Source organism: Haliotis asinina, chromosome 4 (genome assembly GCF_037392515.1).
Source record: "Haliotis asinina isolate JCU_RB_2024 chromosome 4, JCU_Hal_asi_v2, whole genome shotgun sequence".
Taxonomy (NCBI): Eukaryota; Metazoa; Mollusca; class Gastropoda; order Lepetellida; family Haliotidae; genus Haliotis; species Haliotis asinina.
This window is the reverse complement of record NC_090283.1, coordinates 59,525,764-59,548,376: the sequence shown is the minus strand read 5'-3', so window position 1 is coordinate 59,548,376 and position 22,613 is coordinate 59,525,764. Positions and strand designations below refer to the sequence as shown.

At 40.5% G+C, this 22,613-nt stretch overlaps 1 protein-coding gene across 1 annotated transcript; it reads left to right on the top strand.

Annotated features, from left to right (window-relative positions):
• Positions 1-290: 290 nt before the first annotated feature.
• On the top strand, positions 291-21,184 carry LOC137281050 (uncharacterized). The gene is made up of 4 exons (XM_067812201.1): positions 291-477; positions 772-1,540; positions 1,867-1,997; positions 20,796-21,184. The coding sequence occupies exons 1-4, from the start codon at positions 291-293 to the stop codon at positions 21,182-21,184; spliced, it is 1,476 nt and encodes a 491-aa protein (XP_067668302.1).
• Positions 21,185-22,613: the final 1,429 nt, after the last annotated feature.

Genomic DNA, 22,613 nt, shown 5'->3' with positions numbered 1-22,613 from the left:
ACTTGATTGTGAGGTCCAGACTATGTATTGCAGCTATAGCGTTGGTCTGTAACTAATCGAGTCTGGACCTTATACTCGAGTGATCCACGGTGATAAGCATTGATTTCCTAAACTGATATTCGATACAATTTACCTACAAAAAATGCTGTGAAAGTAATGATTGTTTTCTTTCAGATCCGAAAAAGAACTGCACAAAGATGGCATTACTCCAGGTACGGTAGTTTAGAGCTGTATTGAGAAATATGTGAATATTATTTTACATAAGAGTCGATGTGGTTAAGTTTTAAATCATGTCTCTGACATGTTCCAACTTGACTGTGGAGAACATCAGTAAGACCGATGGTATCATCTTTCAGGGAATGGTGCAGACAGAGGAGGAAAGAGGATGTCATCTGAACACCAAGGATTTCCTTCGTCCACATTTGAAACAAATAGGAAACAGTATAGCAGACATCAGAAATTATTTTGAAAAGAAAGGTATAAATATACTTCACTACAATAAAATATATACTTACGAATATCATTGTAAATGAATTCAAACTCTTTTTCAAAACAAATTGTCAAAGTACTTTATAGTTGGTGAAGGAAAAGACAGACATGTTCAGTGCCGTTTTATCATGCAACGTAGAGTTTAAGCTGTTTTACTGCTGACTGCCGCGTCCAACAAACACATTCTCAGGATACATTCACAGTTGTAGACTTAACTCGATTTTAGCAGAGATGTCTTAGGGTTTTGTCGTCTCTTTTTTACTGTCAGTTTCTGCATTGCAGGGGTCATAAACATGATGTGTGACGGTGCCAAGAAGTATCTGGAAGATATTGACTCGGATTTGTTGTCACTATTAGAGGAAGACTGTGTCTTCTCTGGTGACAATATAGTGAAGGGGGCGTGTTCCGGTACAAGCTCTGACACATGCACAGACGCTCCCTGTCTTGTGGTTTTGTCAGAATCCTTAACATTCGATATCTCTGCGTGGCCACGACCGTCCGGACACAAGTGTGATATATTCCTAGCAACACCACATCAACCCCTAATGCTGCTAACAGTGATTGATGATTTGTCTGAGACGGGAGCAGGAAGGGACTATAATGCTTCTGTGGCCAGAGAAGTGATGTCAAAACTGCGAGCGTTTACAAGTGAGAGCGTTAACATGGTGCATGGTGCTATCTGCAGAAGAGATTTGAAAGACAGTCGAACGTTCCACAGAAAGATACTTCTTCACGCAGCTCTATCGTCATTGTTCCTTCCAAAGTCTTCTTTCTCCATGAGTGAACCAAAGTACAGTCGTGTTCTAACAGCTTTTTGGGCAGCAATGGCTCAAACCGGATCTGTGCTGACGGAGACAGATAGGAGTATCAGGTTTCTTACCAAAGAACAGTGTGTCGTCTGGGTGGAGAACATGAACTCTAAAGATGTTCGGGTGAGATGTGAACCCGGAAGTGGTGCCACGACTCTGATGCTGGAGGTGGCCAGGAGACTGAGCAGGCTGGGTGAAACTCTCCTGGTGTGTAGGTCAAGGGAGGAGACAGACAGACTCAGGTACACACAAAAGTTTTGTAGTAGAAATTGTGCAGTTTGATAAAACAGTTGCAAACATCAGTTCTATTAAGATATCATGTGATCATTGTGTCTGGTATGTGGGCTGCTGTGTAACGCCTGACTCAGCAACTTTGCTGCTATATAAACTCCGTCTGTGTATAATCGAGCCTAGACCAGACAATCCACTGACTGGCAACAAAGACTTGACTACACAGTCCGTTAGTCGCCTCTTAACGTGAGCATGGTTTGTTGAATACTCATTCTTAGCCCTATCTTCACTGGTCTATAACATGCTGATTACTCAGGGTGTTCAATTACGTTTCCAGGTTGATGTACCCATCAACAGTATCGATGTATGATGTCGAATACTTGGATTTCTCAGAGTTTGAGAATATCGTCCACGACACTGATGATATATTCTACCAACCACAAGGTAGACACTGGCAGTTCCTGAGAGGTGAGTGCGAGACAATGCCATAGTCATCTTTCTTCTCATGTCACTAGAGATATGACTAAATATTTAAGTGTCATCCAAAGACAGATGTAAGTTGGTTATCAGATGTTAGTAAGTTGGTTATCAGATGTTAGTAAGTTGGTTATCAGATGTTAGTAAGTCGGTTACCAGATGTTAGTAAGTTGGTTATCAGATGTTAGTAAGTTGGTTATCAGATGTTAGTAAGTTGGTTACCAGATGTTAGTAAGTTGGTTACCAGATGTTAGTAAGTCGGTTACCAGATGTTAGTAAGTTGGTTATCAGATGTTAGTAAGTTGGTTACCAGATGTTAGTAAGTTGGTTATCAGATGTTAGTAAGTTGGTTACCTGATGTTAGTAAGTTGGTTACCAGATGTTAGTAAGTTGGTTACCAGATGTTAGTAAACTGGTTATCAGATGTTAGTAAGTTGGTCACCAGATGTTAGTAAGTTGGTTACCAGATGTTAGTAAGTGGGTTATCAGATGTTAGTAAGCTGGTTATCAGATGTTAGTAAGTGGGTTATCAGATGTTAGTAAGTTGGTTATCAGATGTTAGTAAGCTGGTTACCAGATGTTAGTAAGCTGGTTATCAGATGTTAGTAAGCTGGTTTCCAGATGTTAGTAAGTTGGTTATCAGATGTTAGTAAGCTGGTTACCAGATGTTAATAAGCTGGTTACCAGATGTTAGTAAGTTGCTTACCAGATGTTAGTAAGTTGGTTACCAGATGTTAGTAAGTTGGTTACCAGATGTTAGTAAGTTGGTTACCAGATGTTAGTAAGCTGGTTACCAGATGTTAGTAAGTTGGTTACCAGATGTTGCAAATCCTTTGGAGACACTAGAATCCGTATATGAGAATGTTTACAAACAATCGTTGTATATCACACTGTAAGAGCCAAGACCGTTGTGTTCAGCTGTGTTTTAGAAATGCAAAGGACATTCAGTTTATACACACCCGGGTTCGATTCCCGCATGGGTACAATCACTGAAGCCCATTCCTATTGTCCTTTTCCATGATATTGATGGAATATTGCTGAAAGCGGTGTAAAACTCACTCACTCACTCCAGCTTCCCGTATTATCTTTGTGGCATAGTGACCGATGATGCTAATTTATAGTGGCATTTTGTACGATTCTCGTCAGTGTCATCACGCACTTTAAGTCGTGTGTGCGCGTGTCAAAAACATACACAGTTACAAATTCCGCATCTGTGAAACCAGTGTATCAAAATCATTTATGTACACAGAGCTTGCATAATAAATGATTCTCTCACGCGGACATGTACGAACAATGAAAATTAATGTCGATTTTAACATTGATTGGAACACATCGATATGCCAAATCAGAACATGTGATTGAAAATCATAATTGATTGAGGGAGTGACTTAAATTTTAAGTCACATTGGAAATATTTATGCCATGCTGTGACTTATAGATTAATAATAATTAATGTAATTCACATAAAAAATGACAGTGATGGACATTTATACAACTAGAATATGATAGATATAAATGTTAAACTAGGAATGGACTAACACTTAGTCTCTGAACACACACACACGCACACACGCACACACGACACACGCATACACACGCGCGCGCGCACACGCACGCACGCACGCACGCACGCACATAATTAAAAGGCGCCCCAGGGAGACCACATATATACTCAAAACCTGGAGAAAAATAGACATGCTTCTGCAGAGAGAGCTAGATTGTTGGGAAAATAATATGGTTCAGGTGGTTGAAGGACTGTGAAACAGACCAGTCTTGTGATCAGAGTTAGAATTATAGTATTACTATAAGAGACAGCACAATATAAAACAAGCATAGATTGCTAACAACTGAAGGTAGATAGCTCGGGGTTTTACAGTAAAAAATCATATTCCATTATCAAATAATTACTCTGTACAGAGTTGCGTCCCTTAGTTGCGACAATGACGGAGTTGATTCCATTCGTCACCACTCGCCTCTTTCCGTAACCGCCAAGAGGGCTCGTCCCTCCATCGATGCTTGATAGGTGCGAAAATACAACCAATCAGACCGCGTGCTTTGATAAAAGAAATCACAACTACTACTCATGGCATCATGCTATTGTTTTAAAAAATATGCACATCGTCATGGTGAAAATAATGGGGACGTAGCTAACAGAATTGTGCTTTCTAATGCGATGTTTTTGATAAGAATCGTGCGATTGAGGGTGAAAGATACATATACACGAACATGATTTTTTTTTACTTAACGACTCTCTGAGTATATCTCTGACAATCTTTCGGGCTGTTTGTGGCTTTTATACGTGCGCTTCAAACAGTTTTAGGAACTGTGAATTTCAAAACAATATTATATTTGTACGTAAGGAAACATCTGTAACATTGGGCATACCTTTCACACTTCTAGGAATATTTTATTCTGACTTTTTTCTTTTTTTAATACATTTTTTTGCATATTCGGTAAAACAAATTCCATTTGTGATTATTTTCAGAAATATAACTGGAAACATAAGCTGAACATTTAGATATAATAACATATAAATAATCAAGTCAGAATACATATTAACAAGTAGGTGTTTCTCCATGTAGGCGTATATAGGAAGCTAAATTCGTCAAAAATATAAACAAAAACACATCTACAATTCATGAACTCTGTATCAAGGCAATGAAACCGGAAGAGACTTATCGTTCCTGTTTGAAGTAGTTCTATGATTCTACGCCAAGTGGAAACCCTTTGAGAGGGTCACGAATCGCTATTCGGCTTGTCCGGGAATAACACGAGTTGATCACGAATAAGTTGATTCTTCTCCTGTCTGCCCTGTATCTGTGCTCATCGCTTCACGAAGACAGTGAGGGCCTCACAGACAGCAGGCTGGAATATGAAATGCTGAAATACTGAACCACTGGGTTCAACGGGTATAACCTATTTCTGGTATCACTAGGTACAGCGGGTATAGCCCATTTCTGGTATCACTGGGTACAACGAGTACAGCCTATTTCCGGTATCACTTGGTACAACGGGCATAGTCTATCTCTGGTATCACTGGGTACAACGGGTATAATGTATTTCTGGTATCACTGGGTACAACGGGTATAGTGTATTTCTGGTATCACTGGGCACAACGGGTATAGTGTATCTCTGGTATCACTGGGTACAACGGGTATAGTGTATTTCTGGTATCATTGGGTACAACGGGTATAGTGTATTTCTGGTATCACTGGGTACAACGAGTACAGCCTATTTCCGGTATCACTTGGTACAACGGGTATAGTCTATCTCTGGTATCACTGGGTACAACGGGTATAATGTATTTCTGGTATCACCGGGTACAACGGGTATAGCCCATTTCTGGTATCACTGGGTACAACGGGTATAGTGTATTTCTGGTATCACTGGGTACAACGGGTATAGTGTATTTCTGGTATCATTGGGTACAACGGGTATAGTGTATTTCTGGCATCACTGGGTCCAACAGGTATAGTGTATTTCTGGTATCACCGGGTACAACAGGTATAGCCTATTTCTGGTATCACTGGGTACAACGGGTATAGCCCTTTTCTGGTATCACTGGGTACAACGGGTATAGCCTATTTCTGGTATCACTAGGTACAACGGGTATAGTGTATTTCTGGTATCACCGGGTACAGCGGGTATAGTCTATTTCTGGTAATACTGGGTACAACGGGTATAGTGTATTTCTGGTATCACTGGGTACAACGGGTATAGTGTATTTCTGGTATCACCGGGTACAACGGGTATAGTGTATTTCTGGTATCACTGGCCACAACGGGTATAGTGTATCTCTGGTATCACTGGGTACAACGGGTATAGTGTATTTCTGGTATCACCGGGTACAACGGGTATAGTGTATTTCTGGTATCACTGGGTCCAACAGGTATAGCCTATTTCTGGTATCACCGGGTACAACAGGTATAGCCTATTTCTGGTATCACTGGGTACAGCGGGTATAGCACTTTTCTGGTATCACTGGGTACAACGGGTATAGTGTATTTCTGGTATCACTGGGTACAACGGGTATAGTCTATTTCTGGTATCACTGGGTACAACGGGTATAGTGTATTTCTGGTATCACTGGGTACAACGGGTATAGTCTATTTCTGGTATCACTGGGTACAACGGGTATAATGTATTTCTGGTATCACTGGGTACAACGGGTATAGTGTATTTCTGGTATAACTACCGTGATATTCCTGGATCATACTGACTAATGATATATGTATATAATCTTGTTATGAACACTTTTCGAACGATGTGCTGTATATATTACACTCTTGTTTCAGGTCCCGGATATTGGTTGTGTTTTGATCAAAATATATTTTTGATCTGATATTGTTTCTTGTTTTCTTTCATCTAGAATCATCTTGAACCAGGGAAAAACAGTAGCAGTCACTGGAGTGCTTATTTCTGTCGCCATCTTGTCATCCTCCTCCTTCTGTCCTCTCCTATCTCAAGCAGAAGCCACCAGTTCGACGTTGGTCTATACTTGTGACGTCGTAGAGGGATGTAGATGACGGCATTTCTAGACACTGGGTTCTAGGATCAACACCTCTCCGTGTGTGTCCTTGAGTGTGCTGCTGTTGTTGTATAACGCCAAACTAAGCAATGTTCGCACGGTGGCAGTCGATAAATAATCGAGTCTGGACTCATCAAACCAGAGATCAACATTATGAACACCGATATACGCATTTGGGACACGGTGACATGAGTCAGCCAACACAGTGAGCCAAACCATCTCGTTAGCTGGCTCTTCCGTCAAGCATGGATCGGTGAAGATTGGAGACTGGATGTGTGAGACATTGTACTACTAGTACGCGACTAATACTGGGGCGCGTCCGGTCTGCACGTCACAGTCATCAATAGGGAACTTCGTTGCATTGGGCACATCTCAGGCATACACGGATTCAAGCCAAGCACTGACACCTGACAGCATTTCCTGCTGCTTCGATAGGTGGTATTACACGTGTTTATGGTAGCTACTTCACAAATTTATATCACATTTGCTACCAACTGACCGGAAGGTGACTGCCATGTCTGTTAATGATTTGTATGATGCTTTACACAATTTAATACGGAAGAGCAATACGTAAAGTACATTAAGTGAGGTGAGGTGAGGTGAGGTGAGGTGAGGTGAGGTGAGGTGAGGTGAGGTGAAATAGGGTTAAAAGTTCTACTCCAGAATTTTTCGCTCATATGACGACGTGCATGAATGTGTATGTGTAGCTGCTTGTCCACACTGGCTTTAAAGTGGTGATTTCCTGACAAACTGATATCAGTGATCATTAATATGCTAAATTTGAAATTCAATACTGTCAATAATTATCAGATTTTCACATTTCAAAACATACAGAAAATAACGGTATTAATCGCGATTTCGTAATGTGTAAAAAATGCGACATTTACGATGAAACATATATTGAAAAGTTTCACTTTGTCTGAGATAAAAGGGAATGGAATCAAGAAACAACACTGACAAAGCTCGTACAAAACTGGGATTGTGACAGACTTCACAGGAACCAGTTACATCAAAGTTTTGCCTTGGCCATCTCCTTCCCAAGACCTTAAGCCAATAGAGCATGTATGGGACTTTCTGGGCAGAAATATCAGAATGTGACGAAACACTCCAGCAAACCAGAGTCAACTGGGACAGGCCATTCCTAACGAATGGCGGAATATCCTAAATTCTTTCATCAGACGTCTCACAGCGTCAGTGAGAGGTTGAATGCACGCATGTAACAGGAGGAGGACACACAAGATACTAAGCAATGCACACCTACACGGTGAAAAATGTGTTTTAATGTGAGTTCACGTATATTATTTAACTGACAACATGTAATATTGCCTTTTGATACCGTTGTTGCTTAAATATTAATTCATGTGTGATGTTGTAATAACCCCCAGGTGTTTAACTAGTGGCCCTACTATCAGCACAAACATATATGAAACCTAATCTTTGCCTGTGTTGATTTTATAAAGACTTTTAGCACGAGTGACTTTCTTTTGGCTTTGAGTGTATGCTCATACAATGACAGCTTTATATTCGTTCGTATCCTAACAACAGTATTTTTCACAAGATACACAGACATAACTAATTAATGGTATGACTCACATATTTAAATTGGGAAAACACAGTTTCATACGGACCCGCACTTAGGCAATCCAGTCATCAACTTCATGAGCACTGATGTACTCAGTTAGAATACGATGACACATGTCAAGCCTGGCCACCCGATTGTGTTAGTCGCCTCTTAAGGACAGCATGGTTGACTGAAGACAAAGTCATACCCGGATCTTCAACCAAACCTAATGCAGAGCAGTATGAGCCGTTTTCTTTCCATGTTGAATGTTACTGTTGATTTCAATTGTGTAGAGGATGTAGGGGTCCCGGGAAATACAACCACGCCTAGGACAGCACCCGTATGCTGTATAAATAGGAGAACCAATATATACGCTTGCCATTGTAACGAACAGTACTTAGCTGTATTTTCGGGCACATCGTGTGTTCCTGAATATCACCATTGTTCAGAGGTATATCCGGACAACTTTTATCATGACCAGATTGTCATCAAAACTGTTGACAGGTTGTAGACACTGTAGATGTTCAAGATTCAACATTCCACATTCCTTTACTCAGTTTCACATGAATACATGCACACATATAGCACACACACGTGCAAGTCACAAAGCATATCATTTACAAAGGTTACGTTTCCCCGTCACCAAAAGTAAATGAAGCGATCGTACAATGATGAGTTGTCTCCCTTAGCTGTGCACCGACAACTGTGTGATTTGTGTGCACTTTAGAATATACAGTGCTAAAATTTCTAACAAAGTATTATGAGCCAAAATTGATACAAAATTTGATGAATAGGAGCTTGATGTGTAATAGTTTTGAAGCAAAAGTCTGCACAAAAAGCATATTGAGTCATGACAAATGACATATATATATATATAGTGATCAATACGCACAATATTATGTAGTTGTTACAAGTCAAACACTTGAACCATAACAGCTGTAGGTAGACAAAATGTTGAAATATGATGGAGTTAACTCCCTTGCATCAGGGATTGAGGCATCACAACAGAGGCCTTGAATATGTATTTTGCTAATAATGACTGATTCTTGCATGATGTGGACATGCATATTATGAAGACCCTATCTACGAAGGACAGTAAAACCACTAGACTATCACAGTTAGTATTAAAACTAGCTATGGTCCCTTGCTGGATTTACACCATCCCCTCAGCTGTTGGCGACTGTATGCAAGATTAGCCAAAAAAATTAAAATGACACATATTCTACAATTAAAAAAGTGGAATAAATCGGACGTAAATCGTTTTGGGACTTACGTACCCTCTCAGGAGGACAATAATTTTACGGTACTTCAACCCCCTTCGAGGATACAGCCACTAACAATTTTAGCTGCTAATTCAACTTCCAATCATAAAATACTTATTTATTTACATGTCGGTCAATAAATTCAATTCTTTTTAAAATGCAATAATTAAATGAGAACTTACGTTACTAAAAAGGTCCTTCGTAGTTCTTGATTTAAATTGTCCCTTGTGATGGAATATTCAACACAGTCAAGCAAGACATGCTTGACCGTGATTATTTCATCACAAGGGATGCAGAACGGAGGATCCTCACCTTTCAAAAGATATTCATGCCTATACCTAGTGTGGCCAATACGACATCGTCGTATAATGAGCTCTTCAAATCTGAACCGACAACCCAAGTAGGTGTAACCAACATGGTTTTATTGATACCTACTTGGGTGTCCCACTTCTTCTGCATCAGATCACGGATGTAAGATCTAATGGTAGCTTTATAATCAGTATAGGGAATACGAAATCGTGTCACAGATTTGTTTAGCGCTGCCTTAGCAACAAGGTCAGCCAAAGTGTTCCCAGAGATTCCAACATGGACGATGTCGTATTGACCAGTAGCAAGATGGCTATAAAGTTCAATAATTTCTATTAAAAGTGGATGTTTACATTTAATAGTCTGAAGGCACGAAATAGAGTCTGATTAGATTATGTACTGTTTATGTTTAGGATGTCTTTGAATATATTTGAGAGCCGTTAGCATTGCGTTAGCTTCAGCTGTAAAAATAGAACTGTTGTCTGGTAATCTAGAAGACAGTGGCACAGCGCCACCGTCCTTGGACCCATCTGTAAATAAGGATTTATAATTGCTATATTTATGTTTTAGTTGATTATATTCTTGTTTATGTTGTAATTCATTCGTTTCTGATTTTTAAATGTGGTCAATGTTAGGTCCACTTGGGGCCTGACCAACTACCAAGGAGGAGAAGAAAGAAGGGAGCTATGTTTTCCAGCTCAATGCCAGCCGAAGAAAGAAAGGGTTTAATTCTATGTCCTAGAGGCAGGACAAGAGAAGATTTGTGTTGTATAAATCCTCATAAAGGGGATTGAAAACACAGTTGTAGACAGGGTTAGATTCATGAGAGTATAATTTAGCAATGTACTGTAAAGCTAACTTAATACGGCGCTGCTCAAGAGATGGGTCATCGACCTCAACATAGAGGGAATTTCTAAAAGACCCAAGACAAAGTCTTAGACCTTGATGATGGACAGAATCAAGTAGTTTTAGGTTGCTTTGACAGGCTCCACCATATACGATGGAACCATAATCAAGTTTAGATCGAACGAGGGATCTATATGAGTGAAGGAGGGTAGTCTGATCCCCTCCCCATTTTGAATTAGAAACAACCTTTAATAACTCGAGTGCCTTCAAGCATTTGGCTTTAAGGGATTTAATATGCGGCAAAAAGGTCAAATGTGAATCGAAAATAAGTCCCAAGAACTTGGCCTCCTTGACCACTTTGATTGGGGTACCACTTAGAAATAATTCCGGTTCTTTATGGGGTTTTGTATTTACGACAGAAGTGTATACAATAGGTTTTTGATTTAGAAAATCTGAAGCCGTTTTCAAGACACCATTTATCTATTTTGTTTAAACAGAACTGTAGTTGCCGTCCAATAGTATGTATATTTTCCCACGACAAGAAATATTAAGATCATCCACAAATAACGAGCCATCAATGGAATCGTTCAAAACTTTTGATAACCTATTTATCTTTATACTAAAAAGTGTGACAGACAAGATACTGCCTTGTGGAACACCCTGATCCTGATTATAATGGTCAGACTGGGTTGTACCCACTCGGACTTGAAATTTCCGGTCTTGTAAAAATTGTGATATAAAATGAGGCAAACACCCTCTCAAACCACGATCATGTAGATCCTTCAAAATGCCATGCTTCCAGGTGGTATCATATGCTTTCTTAAGATCAAAGAAAATTGATACAGCTTGTTGTTTATTGACTACAGCATTTTTAACAAAGGATTCTAAACGTACCAAATGATCAATGGTGCTACGGTTTTTCCTGAAACCACATTGAATATTTGTGATAAGGCTACTGGTTTCAAGATACCATGTTAATCTATTGTTTACCATCCGTTCCATGGTTCTACAGACACAACTCGTTAATGAGATTGGTCTGTAGTTAGACGGATCAGAATGATCCCGGCCAGGCTTTGGAATGGGAACTACAACTGGGAACTGGTAGTGGATATCATCAGCTCCTGTTGCTGTATCATGAGCCTGCTCAAGGGTGGTATGGAGCTCATGTAGTTAAAATAATTCGTTATAATCTTCACCATTGTGTGAGGTAAAATTGATTTTCTTCTTTTCCTGTTGTTTCTGATGCCTTTGAAACTCAGGAATATAATTTGATGAAGATGAATGTTTGGCTAAAGTTTCACCACGTTTATTTGAAATGTCAGTTTTATCAGTTAAAAGACTATCACCGTCCTAGATTTAGAACCTTTGCCCTTAATCCTTTGCACCATATTCCACACCTTGGACATAGGTGTACGTGAGTTTATTTTGGAAATATAGTTCCTCCAAGACTGACGCGACGCTTATTCTATTTTAACACTGTCTAAATTATGGACTGTAGGATGTTTGTGGAAATATTTATCTGCTTTCTTCCTAAGCTTTCTGGCCTGTTTACATTCATTATTAAACCATGGTTTACGAATATGTGGAATTGCAGTGGACTTTGGTATAGCTTGCTCAGCAATGGTGTTTAGTATGTCTGAAAATAACTGTATAGGATCTTCGCTGTTCGCTAAGACATCATGTTTGAGTGATCAGTACATAGAGTCTAATATAATGACCAATCAGCCTTGGCAAGGCTCCGTCGTGATATAGGTGGATCATCACCTGGGCTGATTGCTTTGAGAATGGTGGGAAAATGATCACTCCCACATAGGTCATCGTGGACCACCCATTCAAATTCATTGTTTAAGCTGGAATGAGCAAGTGGCAGATCCAGGGAAGAATATGTTCCCGTAGCCGGATGTAAATAAGTGGCTGAATCATCATTGAAAAGACATAAATTATTATCGGATATGAAGTCCTCAAGGATTTTACCTTTAGAATTAGTGCGGTCACTCCCCCAAAGCGGGTTGTGTCCGTTGAGGTCACCCATAATTAGACATGGCTTAGGGAGCTGATCATATAGATTTTGAAGATTGTCGAATATCAGAAGAAGGATGGATATACAAACTGCATAGAGTCAATGCAATGTGCAGGGACAGACCGACAGCGACGATCTGATGATTAGTTTTAAGAGATACAGGACTGTGAATAATACCCTGGCATACCAAAATGGTAGCACCTCCAGTTGCTTTATCTCCCGGAGGAGAAAAGGAGTGATAATCTGTATACTGTCTTAGATTATAGTTATCACTATTTTTTAGATAAGTCTCTTGAAGACATAACATAAGTTATTATTCAGTCCTCTACAATTCCACTGCATTAAAATCGACAACTGAGTCATGGTGCCTCAATTCGAAATCGTTCTCGTGAACGTGACGTGGAAGTATTCCTCCGTCTGTCTTGCGTAGACAGGGTAACCTCCATATCGAGAGGCCCAAAAGAGTTTTCGGTTGGAACCTCTGGAGGGGAAGGGTTGGTTGGGGTTCGTTTTCTGTTTAATTTTTTTCTTTCATTTTCATGGTACTGGCGTTTGAATTTTGGGAAGAAGGCGGTTCAGATGATGTGCCAGGCAGACTCTCTGTTTGGCACCCGGATGTAGATTTAGTGACAATAACCTGGGGCGGCGAAAGAGTGACTACAGTCGTAGATGGGTTAGCGGACACAACAGGTTTTTTTAACTTGACCCAAGTCAAGTCAGTCTGACAAGCTATAGATGATGGTGCCACAGAGCGTGTAACTGCAGTAGAAAAAAGTAATATTCATTGGAGGTGTAGTCTGGTTTGTGAAAAGTTTTTTAGCCTCAAAGTATGAAATATTCTTTTCACTTGAGTTTCATGATTTGAGATTCTTTTTGCCATACAGGGCATGATCTGGAAGAAGCGGGATGCGAGCCATCACAATTTGCACATTTATAATCCTTCTTACAGTCAGTATCCTCATGGTGGTTTCCACAACGGCAGCACACCACTGAGTTACGACAGGATTGCGAACCATGGCCAAACTTTTAACATTTATAACACCGTAGTGGACTGGGTACATACACCTCTACTCCGATGTTCAAATATCCAGCTTTGATTGATGATGGAATAGTAGAGCTAACAAACGTCAAGAGATACATACTAGTGTTAACGGTAACACCTTCTCTTTTAACGGTAAAGCGTTTCACGGCTGTAACAGCTTGGTCTTTTAACTCCAAAGCAATGTCTTCTTCGCTCATGTGAGACAGACAACGAGTTCTGTCGCGAACAATGCCGCAACAGGAATTTAAAGTTCTGTGCACAGACACAGCAACCTCAATATTTACAAACATTTTGATTGACAAAAGATTCAGAGATTGCTGTCTCCGTGCACACTCGATCAGAAACGAACCACTACGAAGACGAGTTACGTTCGCAACTTCACCACAAATTCCGGAAATGACTTTAGAAATTGCAAAAGGATTCAATTTGATAGGCATATTATCTTTTCCTCCAATAACTAGGAATCTAGGTCATGAGTCACCAGTAGTAGATATATTTCCTGTATTTTGGTCAAGTTCATCAAAACGCCTTTTCTTTTCATTTCTATTTTAACCAGATTGTTGTAATGCCATAATGAAAGAAAAATGATTCAGCACCCCATCCTCCACGGAATGTCAACAAGGACAGTGTCATATAGCACCGGATCTCCGTGATGCTGACATCAAGGATACAGGGATGTTATATCCTAGAGAATATGACATGAACAGATGCATTTATCTACCAATTTAATGTCAGACTGGTTCGGCCCCAGACACGAAACTGGAGACATACATTATTCTAGGTCAAATTCACCAGATTGGCCCACGAGCCACCGCCCTCTGGCATAGGACTCTAGGCAAACATGCATAGTATAATTTGAAATACAAACATGTTTTTCAGAAATCACAATAATGAACAATAATTGCATAAGAATGTTGTCCATGCACAGGTCATGGCGTGACCAGCCGATTGATAGAGCCGGGCCAGTTCTACCACCCGTCTAGGTGAAGTAAGGGTCAAAAGGGTGTGTTGAGCAAAGGGAACGTGGTTGCAGGCTCCCAGTGCCCTCAAAGCCCAGACTCCCGTCCTCCACCAACACAAGGCCGCAACCCACAGCAAACGGGTTGGTGGACCAAATATCACCCCCCCCCCCCCCCCCGGGTCCACAACGGGGGTGAACGGCTCTCAGCATTACCCAACACCCACCACGAGGAGGTGGCCGTTCACAGGTGCCCACTGTTTGTGTATCATGGACATATAAAATAAAACTAAAAAAATATTTGTTTTTAAACCTTCGTTTATTTAGTGATTTGCATCATTAGACAATATCAACTGCAAATTATCTCCCTTTGTAAACAAGAACAGCATGCAACAGAACATTTTTTTTTGTTTTTGGTCCAATTCACTCTTCAAAACACACCTTGTTTTCCACCTGTCATTAAACAAAGGATATTAGCGGGCTCCCCAGTTTGTCATTAATCATTCAAAGCTAACTGCTTTTGCATTGTATGTGCATAGACGTTCCATATGCATTGCCTAATACATCAATAAAATTCTACACAACACTTTATTAATAACAAAACAAAACGCTTTTCAAGAAGCCTGTACCTTTCTTAGGCAACTGCTTGCTACCCATTACAAGTTGGTTGGTCACCAGTTTGCAACGCATTAGCTCTTTCAACAAAATGTCAATAAACCTGAACAAGTTTGAGGATAATTTCCAGTTTTGTTTAACCCTGTGTGTTTTGTGCTTAGAGAATCTACTGTGGTGAATATCTACAACTGATTTACAAATCCAAATCTGACATCTACCCGTAATATCTACCCCTTACATCTGCATCTGACGTCTACTCCAAAGAGATGAGCATCTGTGAAAGAACAAACCGTGTTTATGTGAATACCTCTCCTTGCAATACATGGCTGGTTATTATACATTGTACACAATAGAGCTGAATATCAGTCAATCATGAAATAATGACATCTTTATTGATGTACATGGGTACAACATTTTCAAAGTGTTTAACACGTAACTCGTTATACGCTGGGGATTTACAACAGATAATCAAATTCATCCTTTACATGATTGAATTTGCATGTCTTACAATAGTGATATTGACGTGGAATTCTATTTCGTCTCCCAAAATTTTTATAAATGGGAAGCTCACCATTTTCTGAGAAACGTTATTCTACGTCTTCCTTCTTTTGATTTTACATTTACGAGATACTTTTCTAAACAGAAAACAGATTTAATACAATATAAACGTAATGTTGAATTACATTAATATCAACCAACATTGTTTGAACGTGGCAATTCCTTATCCTTGTTTCAAACCGGATAGTGCAAAATAAAATGCTGTTAGATACAATTTTTGATAATCTTATGGATAAACATGTCTACCTGTCGCCACCACTTGAAAGCACCGGTTGGACTATTTATTATTTTATCGATTTCTAATTCAATAGGTTAAAAACAATAATGAAGAAGAGTCAATAAGGTGGAAACATTACACCGTGAAGATGCATCAGTAAACCAGACGGTTAAGTCTGTGAAGGACATGTTCTCTATTCGCGTACAGTCTTAAAACACTTGACGATCTGTTGCCCACAGATTACATAATGATAAACGATCTGAAAGTGGACTCTCCTAACTGAAAGAAGGAAAAGAGGTGTACAGAGGTATAAAGTGACTTTATCTATTGATAACGACGTCTTTAATGTATTATTTTTATTATGAGGAAACATGCGAATACGTTGTGGAATCCCTCCAAATGATTATTCGTTCTGGGGCCAGTATTTTCATATTGGTTCCACAGGCGAGGAGGGAACCTTGCGTCGTAGTCTACCCATGTACAGTTCATGTAGTCGTTGACGGCAGCAGTGCCTTCAACATATGGAGACTCATCCACACACCCTGGACTATATCCACTGGGAGGAGGGGAGGAGAAGCGGCTCGTCGCGCAAGTGTTGAAGGCTGGGTTGTTCTTGTAGTCGTTGACAAGACCTTTCTCTGAAATCTGACGCCACACCGCTCACGTGAAATGAATAATGCAGTGAAAGGCGTTAGTATACCTGTGAGGTCGACATCTATCCTCGGGATAGGTGGTAGAACTTTAGCAAGAACGAGCATTGAGGCCAGAGAGAACATTGTAGAAGGAAGAGTAGCAGCAGCATGTTTATCAAGGTTCAGGATCTCATCATTGTACATCTATTGGACGGGCTGTATCTCATCTCCGACTGGTTGTCTCAGTCTGGTCAGGAGTCTGGTTTCAACTATATTCACCAGAGGAGGGTGTTTGTGCTCTGTAGCAGAAGATATGTGGTCGCCCATGGCACTGCATTTCCCCTTGCCTCTATCTATGACGCACTTCCGGTGTGTGGCTGCTTGTCCCACAACAGTCAGACGATACTTGTGTCACTATGGACTCTACACTCTGTAGGTTAATCATTCAGACTCCATTTTCATAGGGTTAAGTTTGTTTAAAAGAAACTAAGCCTATTAGTAGCGGAGAAGTGAGTATACTATGATCTGTTTCATTTTATTTGATCCCAGGTGTGACCTCATATTGAATATACTTATCTTCCTACTCCACTAAATATTCCCATAACAACAGTCAGTGAAGATCACTTTAGCCCTGGTACGGCGGTTTCATTATAAGAGTGGGAGTGCATTTTTTCATCCTAATTAGTCAGGTTTGGTTTTGTTGGCGAATGGAGATGTAGGCGAATAGAGAGGTAGGCGTTTGGAGTAGTGAAGTGAAGTGCCGGATGTTGAAAAACAAATGCTGCGATGTTTGTTGTACAAAATATTTTTCAGCCTAAAATTCTCATTGCTTTGATTATTTTCTCGTTACTTCGAATATTTACTCTTTATAGTTCATGGCAATGGTTGGTTGGTTGGTTGGTTGGTTGGTTGTTGAACACAGCACACAGCAATATTTCAGATCATGTGGCAGCATTCTGTATATAGTCGAGTCTGGACCAGACAATCCAGTGATGAGAATTAATCGCATGAAAAAATGGTATGTATAACATTAATAATATTGCCACTTCAGAATTTCAGAAATATGTTTATTACACCTATCTATTGATACAATTGACACTTTAATATCAGAATGGATATATTATTAAGGATACAGGTGGTGGATCCCAAGGATTCTTTTTTTCAAATCCCTTGTGTTTCGCTTTCATCCTTTAGCCCTTGTTCTCGTTTTTTCTATTTTTTCCTGTCTGAAATAAAAAAAAAACCGCCAGAGGAGATTTGAGCCTGTGTCATTAATATCAATGCAAATAATAAGCGTAAATATTTTATTTCGAACTCAGACAACTATGGATTTGTAACAAAGCTAAACAAGGATCTGTCAGTGGAATAAGTGCGTCTGATTGAGCTGGTGATTGTTGTTAAATGCCACTCAGCAATATTCCATCTCTGTGGTGGCGGTCAGTATATAGTCGAGTCTGAACGAGACAATCCAGTCATGGCAAATTTGCAACTAATAACTTTATTAATTCGATCAAATAAGACTTCAAAACCTGCTCATTACCGATAGTTGTTGGATAGGAGATGTTAACCTTTCTGTTTAATTACTTCAGATTGGTTTGGTTGCTTGTTGTTTAACGCCGCACTCAGCAATATTCCATCTATATGGCTGAGATTATAAAATTTCAATGACACAAGATTACAATTTGTCATACGGTTTGTTTTATTTACCCCTGAAAAATCAGATGAAAGCATTATATCTTTTGAAAGGACCAATGTATGAAGGTCCGTGGAATAAATATTTCAGCATCATCAGGAATATCGAACGTTATATAATCTTAGTAGTGTATGTCTAATTACACAACATCACAATATGTTATACATGGTTTTTAAATTTCAGGCCTGGGGAGGGAGATAAAGACTGAACATTATATATTTTAAGTTTTGCGTACTAAAAGATGAAAGTACAGTGAAACCTGCCAACACCGGCACCTTGCTAATCCGGCATTAAAAAATTGGTCCCGTTTTTTACAACGATATCATGATTACTCACGCAATTTTAACTGTAATTAACACTGTCTAAACCGGCCTGGGCTGAGCAGTCCAATCGCGGAGCCATACTTTAAAACATATTAATACCTATCCGCTGTTTTAACAAACATTATGTTCAGTCCTCCTCAGTTTACTTTCTCCTGCTGAATTAATTAAACTTGTGGGCAAAATAAAGTGAACACCTTTAATAAGGATTGTTTAAATCAAAGCCAAACTCATGTTTGTGAGTTACAGTACATGTAATGAAGCTAACATTGATAGATCAACAGTGTCTATGAGAAATGTATCACATATGAACAGCAAGTGTCATGTAATGGACAGAGGGGTAGAAATAGCACAGATACAAGAGTCAATGTCCAAGTCTCTGGCAACGCATACACATCCTTAGTAACGAGTGTGACCATCTCTAGCAGCAACACATACCCAGACTCGACTCGACTCATGGATGTTGTCGGCCGACGAATGACGTCAGTCGGAATCCTATTCCACTCGTTCCTGAGAGTGTTTGCAAGTTCTTTTCGGTTCGCTGGGGGGTCGTGGTCGTCTTCTCACCTGGCGATTCAGGTGATCCCACACGTATTCTATGGGGTTTAAGTCCGCTGAGCATGCTGACCATGGATGAACCTGGATATCCTAGTAGGATCAAGACGTTCTGGACAATTAGCGCTGCGTGGGTCCTGGTTTTGTCGTGCTGCAGAAGTGTTCCCTCTTGTTGCTGCTGACGAAGAAATGGTATTACCACGGGTTGAAGAATGTTATCTCTGTATCTCTGAGCGTTCAAGTTTCCACGTATTACGACCAACCGAGTAGGCTTATTCTCACAAATTGCTCCCCACACCATCACACCACCTCAAAAAAAAGGATGCTCTTCTTGGACGCAGTTCGGCGCTTGTCCTTCTCCCCAGCGACGGTATACTCGCAACCAGGCATCATTACATGGTGAATCTATGTCCGTCTGTAAAAACCACTCGTTACGAGTTTCGTACCAACCAGCGACGTACAGTCCTTGCCCCTTGTAACCTGGGTCAATGCCATTCCATGCAGGGGACGTCGAGCTCTGACACCTGCTGCACATAGGTGTCGTAACGCGATACGATGACTGATGACATGTCCAGAGCTCTTTATGTTGCCGTGCCCCGGGTGAGTGCACAGATGGCAGTCTTCCTGTGGAGTCGTCACACGTGGTCTGCCCAATCGTGGTCCGTCTTGTATGCTGCTAGTCTGCCTGTACAGCTGAAACCTGATGATGGTACCACGCGTACAGTTTAGGACCATTGCCATATGGCTGTTCTTGTCTCCCATTTGTCTCATACACGTGTCCCTCTCTCTCTTAGCCGTGACTTAATTTCTTGTTGTTAAAGCGTCACGCTCGTCACGCTGAAGACCCGGATTCGATTCCCAACATGGATACAATGTGTGAAGCCCATTACCAGTGTGCCCCGCCGTGACATTGCTGGAATATTGCTAAAAGCGGCGTAAAACTACTCTCAGTCATTCAGTTACTCACTCTGCTTTATACCTCGTTTGCAGTGTGGTTGGTTTGGCATCTTCTTACACCAAAAGAAATCTGAAAGAGTAAGAAAGATGATATCATAAACTACCGGGCAAAAGAAAGTTATCACCAACTTTAATTGGCTCAACAGGAACAACAGTAATGTATATGAGATTTATATATGTATATTTCTGATAACTGATGTATTGACAGAAATCATTTTCTGATGATTCGAATGAAAACTCATTGTCATAGCATTTTGCAATCTCCCGCAATACACGAAGAAAGAGTCAAGGGGTCCAAATTAAAAATTACACAAATCACAGTTCTTTCAGAAAGGTCATAAAGAGTCATTTTATAGCACAGAAGTCAGGAAACACTTCATCAATAGCGAGTGTGACTCCCCTGGGCGTCAATACACGCCAGCACACGCCTCCTCATTGACGTCGTCAGACGGCGGAAAACGTCAACAGGAATCCTGTTCCATAGGTTCAATAGAGTCTGTTCGAGTTCCTGTCGGTTCATTGGAGGTGGAACATGCTGTCTCAGCTGACGATCAAGGTGACCCCACAGATGTTCAATGAGGTTCATGTCTGGAGAACACGCTGGCCAAGGCAATACGTTGACGTTAACATTGTTGAGGTACTCTCAAACAATTCTGATGGTGTAAGGCCTTGCGTTGTCATACTGCAAAAGTAATCCTCTTGGCTGCTGTTGAATAAAGGGCACCACAACAGGTCTCAACACTTCATCCCTGTATCGCTGACCAGTCAAATTTCCCCGGATGATAACCAATGGTGTTGTCACCTGGCCACAAATGCCACCCCATACCATGACACCGCCACCTCCAAATGGTTGAACTTCTCTGACGTGTGCCAGTCGCTCACCCCTACGTCGAAAAACTCTAACCCTGCCATCGTTCCTGAAGAGACAGAACCGACTTTCATCTGTAAAGAGCACCCTTTCCCAGTCACGTCGCTGTCACCGACGCACAGTTCGTGCCCATCGCAGTCTGCATTCACAGTGTTGATGGGTCAAGGCCATTCCACGGAAGGGTCGGTGGGCCCGTATCCTAGCTACACGAAGTCGCCGAAGGACAGATTCGCCCGCTGATGGCATGCCCTAGTGCCGTCGCCGCCGCTGACGTCGCCGTCACAAATCTGTTCCGGAGGATGTAGCGGTCTTCGGCTGGTGTTGTCACTCTTGGTCTTCAAGATCTTGGTCAGTCCTGAGTCTGTCCTGTCTGCCGGTAGCGGTTTAGCAACTTGCTGATGGTGGCCTGGCTCCAGTTGAAGGTTCTTGCCAGGTGACGTTGAGAAGTCCCCATATTCGCCATACCAATGGCTCTGTCTCGTTGCGTCTGTGTAAGTCTTGGCATATTATTGATGGGCTAACTGTATGCTTGCTCTGTCCAACGTCGGTATTTATGCTACGATCATGCACGTGCATTTCTACCAATGTCCCGAAGACACGTTTTTCATGTTTTGCAAAATGCATGCTTTGGACAGCTGCGTTCGGGAAGCTGTTGTTCTTGAGAAAATTTGCATTTAGGCCAATATTTTCTACGTGGGATCAAACCTGTTTCCATCTTTGTGTTTTTTATACAACTAATTTAAAAGTGATAGCTTTCTTTTTCCCGGTCGTTTAGATATCATGGCCTTTTGTTGTATAACAACGTACATGAATCCCGCAGTATGACACTACTAGAGCCAGATCAGTATAACATTGTATCTCGCGTTTTTCAACTCCATAAAAACCTTAAGTGACAACTGTAAGAAAGCCTAATATTCCTACGTTTCTATTTTTAAAACAATTTTCCTCCAACTTTACTTTTTGTACATTTTTTTCAAAATTTCTCATAATTTCCAATAGTTTCGAACATTTTCCCCAATACTTTTCAGACGTTTTCCAATCTTTTCAGACAATTTTCTCACTTTTTGCGGACATGTTTTCCGAGAAGTATTCCTTTTTCCATGTGTATGGTTGGAAGTGCGGGCCATAAAATTTCTTTCACCCTGTTACAGTAACGGCGTTCCATAAACTTACAGTTATTACGAGAGTGTGTTTACACTACGAACTTACACTCTGAATTACACTCACTGACTTTCTGTCTCACCGTGGAAAGAAGCTTCTGCCCTCACTGTAAAATGTCAAAATTATGGTGAGTTGATATTTAATATTTGTGACCCATTACCTTAGACTTTTGACTTTACTACATTGTACTAGAAATCTGTTTTGTGATTCATTGTAACTTGCTCATTATTTGCTCAGTATATTATTGACTATTCTTGATTTGTCTGTGTTATGTTTGGCTGGTTCAAAGGGGATTTCTTATATCGTGTGTCACGGCAATTTATTAACCGTAATACAGTCCATCACATAAAACTATATATTAAACAAGCACTAGGTTTCCATCTTAAAAATGAAATACCATAATAGTACACAAAACACATCAAATGTTTCAATTAAAAATACAAAACAATTTAATGTTCCATAAGAGATGATACTTTTCCCGTTGTCCTCCGTGACAGAAAAACCAGCA

Bases quoted from the DNA above. Each gene is read 5' to 3' on its own strand.
- LOC137281050 (XM_067812201.1), top strand. From the start codon at position 291: ATGTCTCTGACATGTTCCAACTTGACTGTGGAGAACATCAGTAAGACC. The intron at 478-771 runs GTATAAATATAC...TCTGCATTGCAG, and splicing joins AAATTATTTTGAAAAGAAAG to GGGTCATAAACATGATGTGT. The intron at 1,541-1,866 runs GTACACACAAAA...TTACGTTTCCAG, and splicing joins GAGGAGACAGACAGACTCAG to GTTGATGTACCCATCAACAG.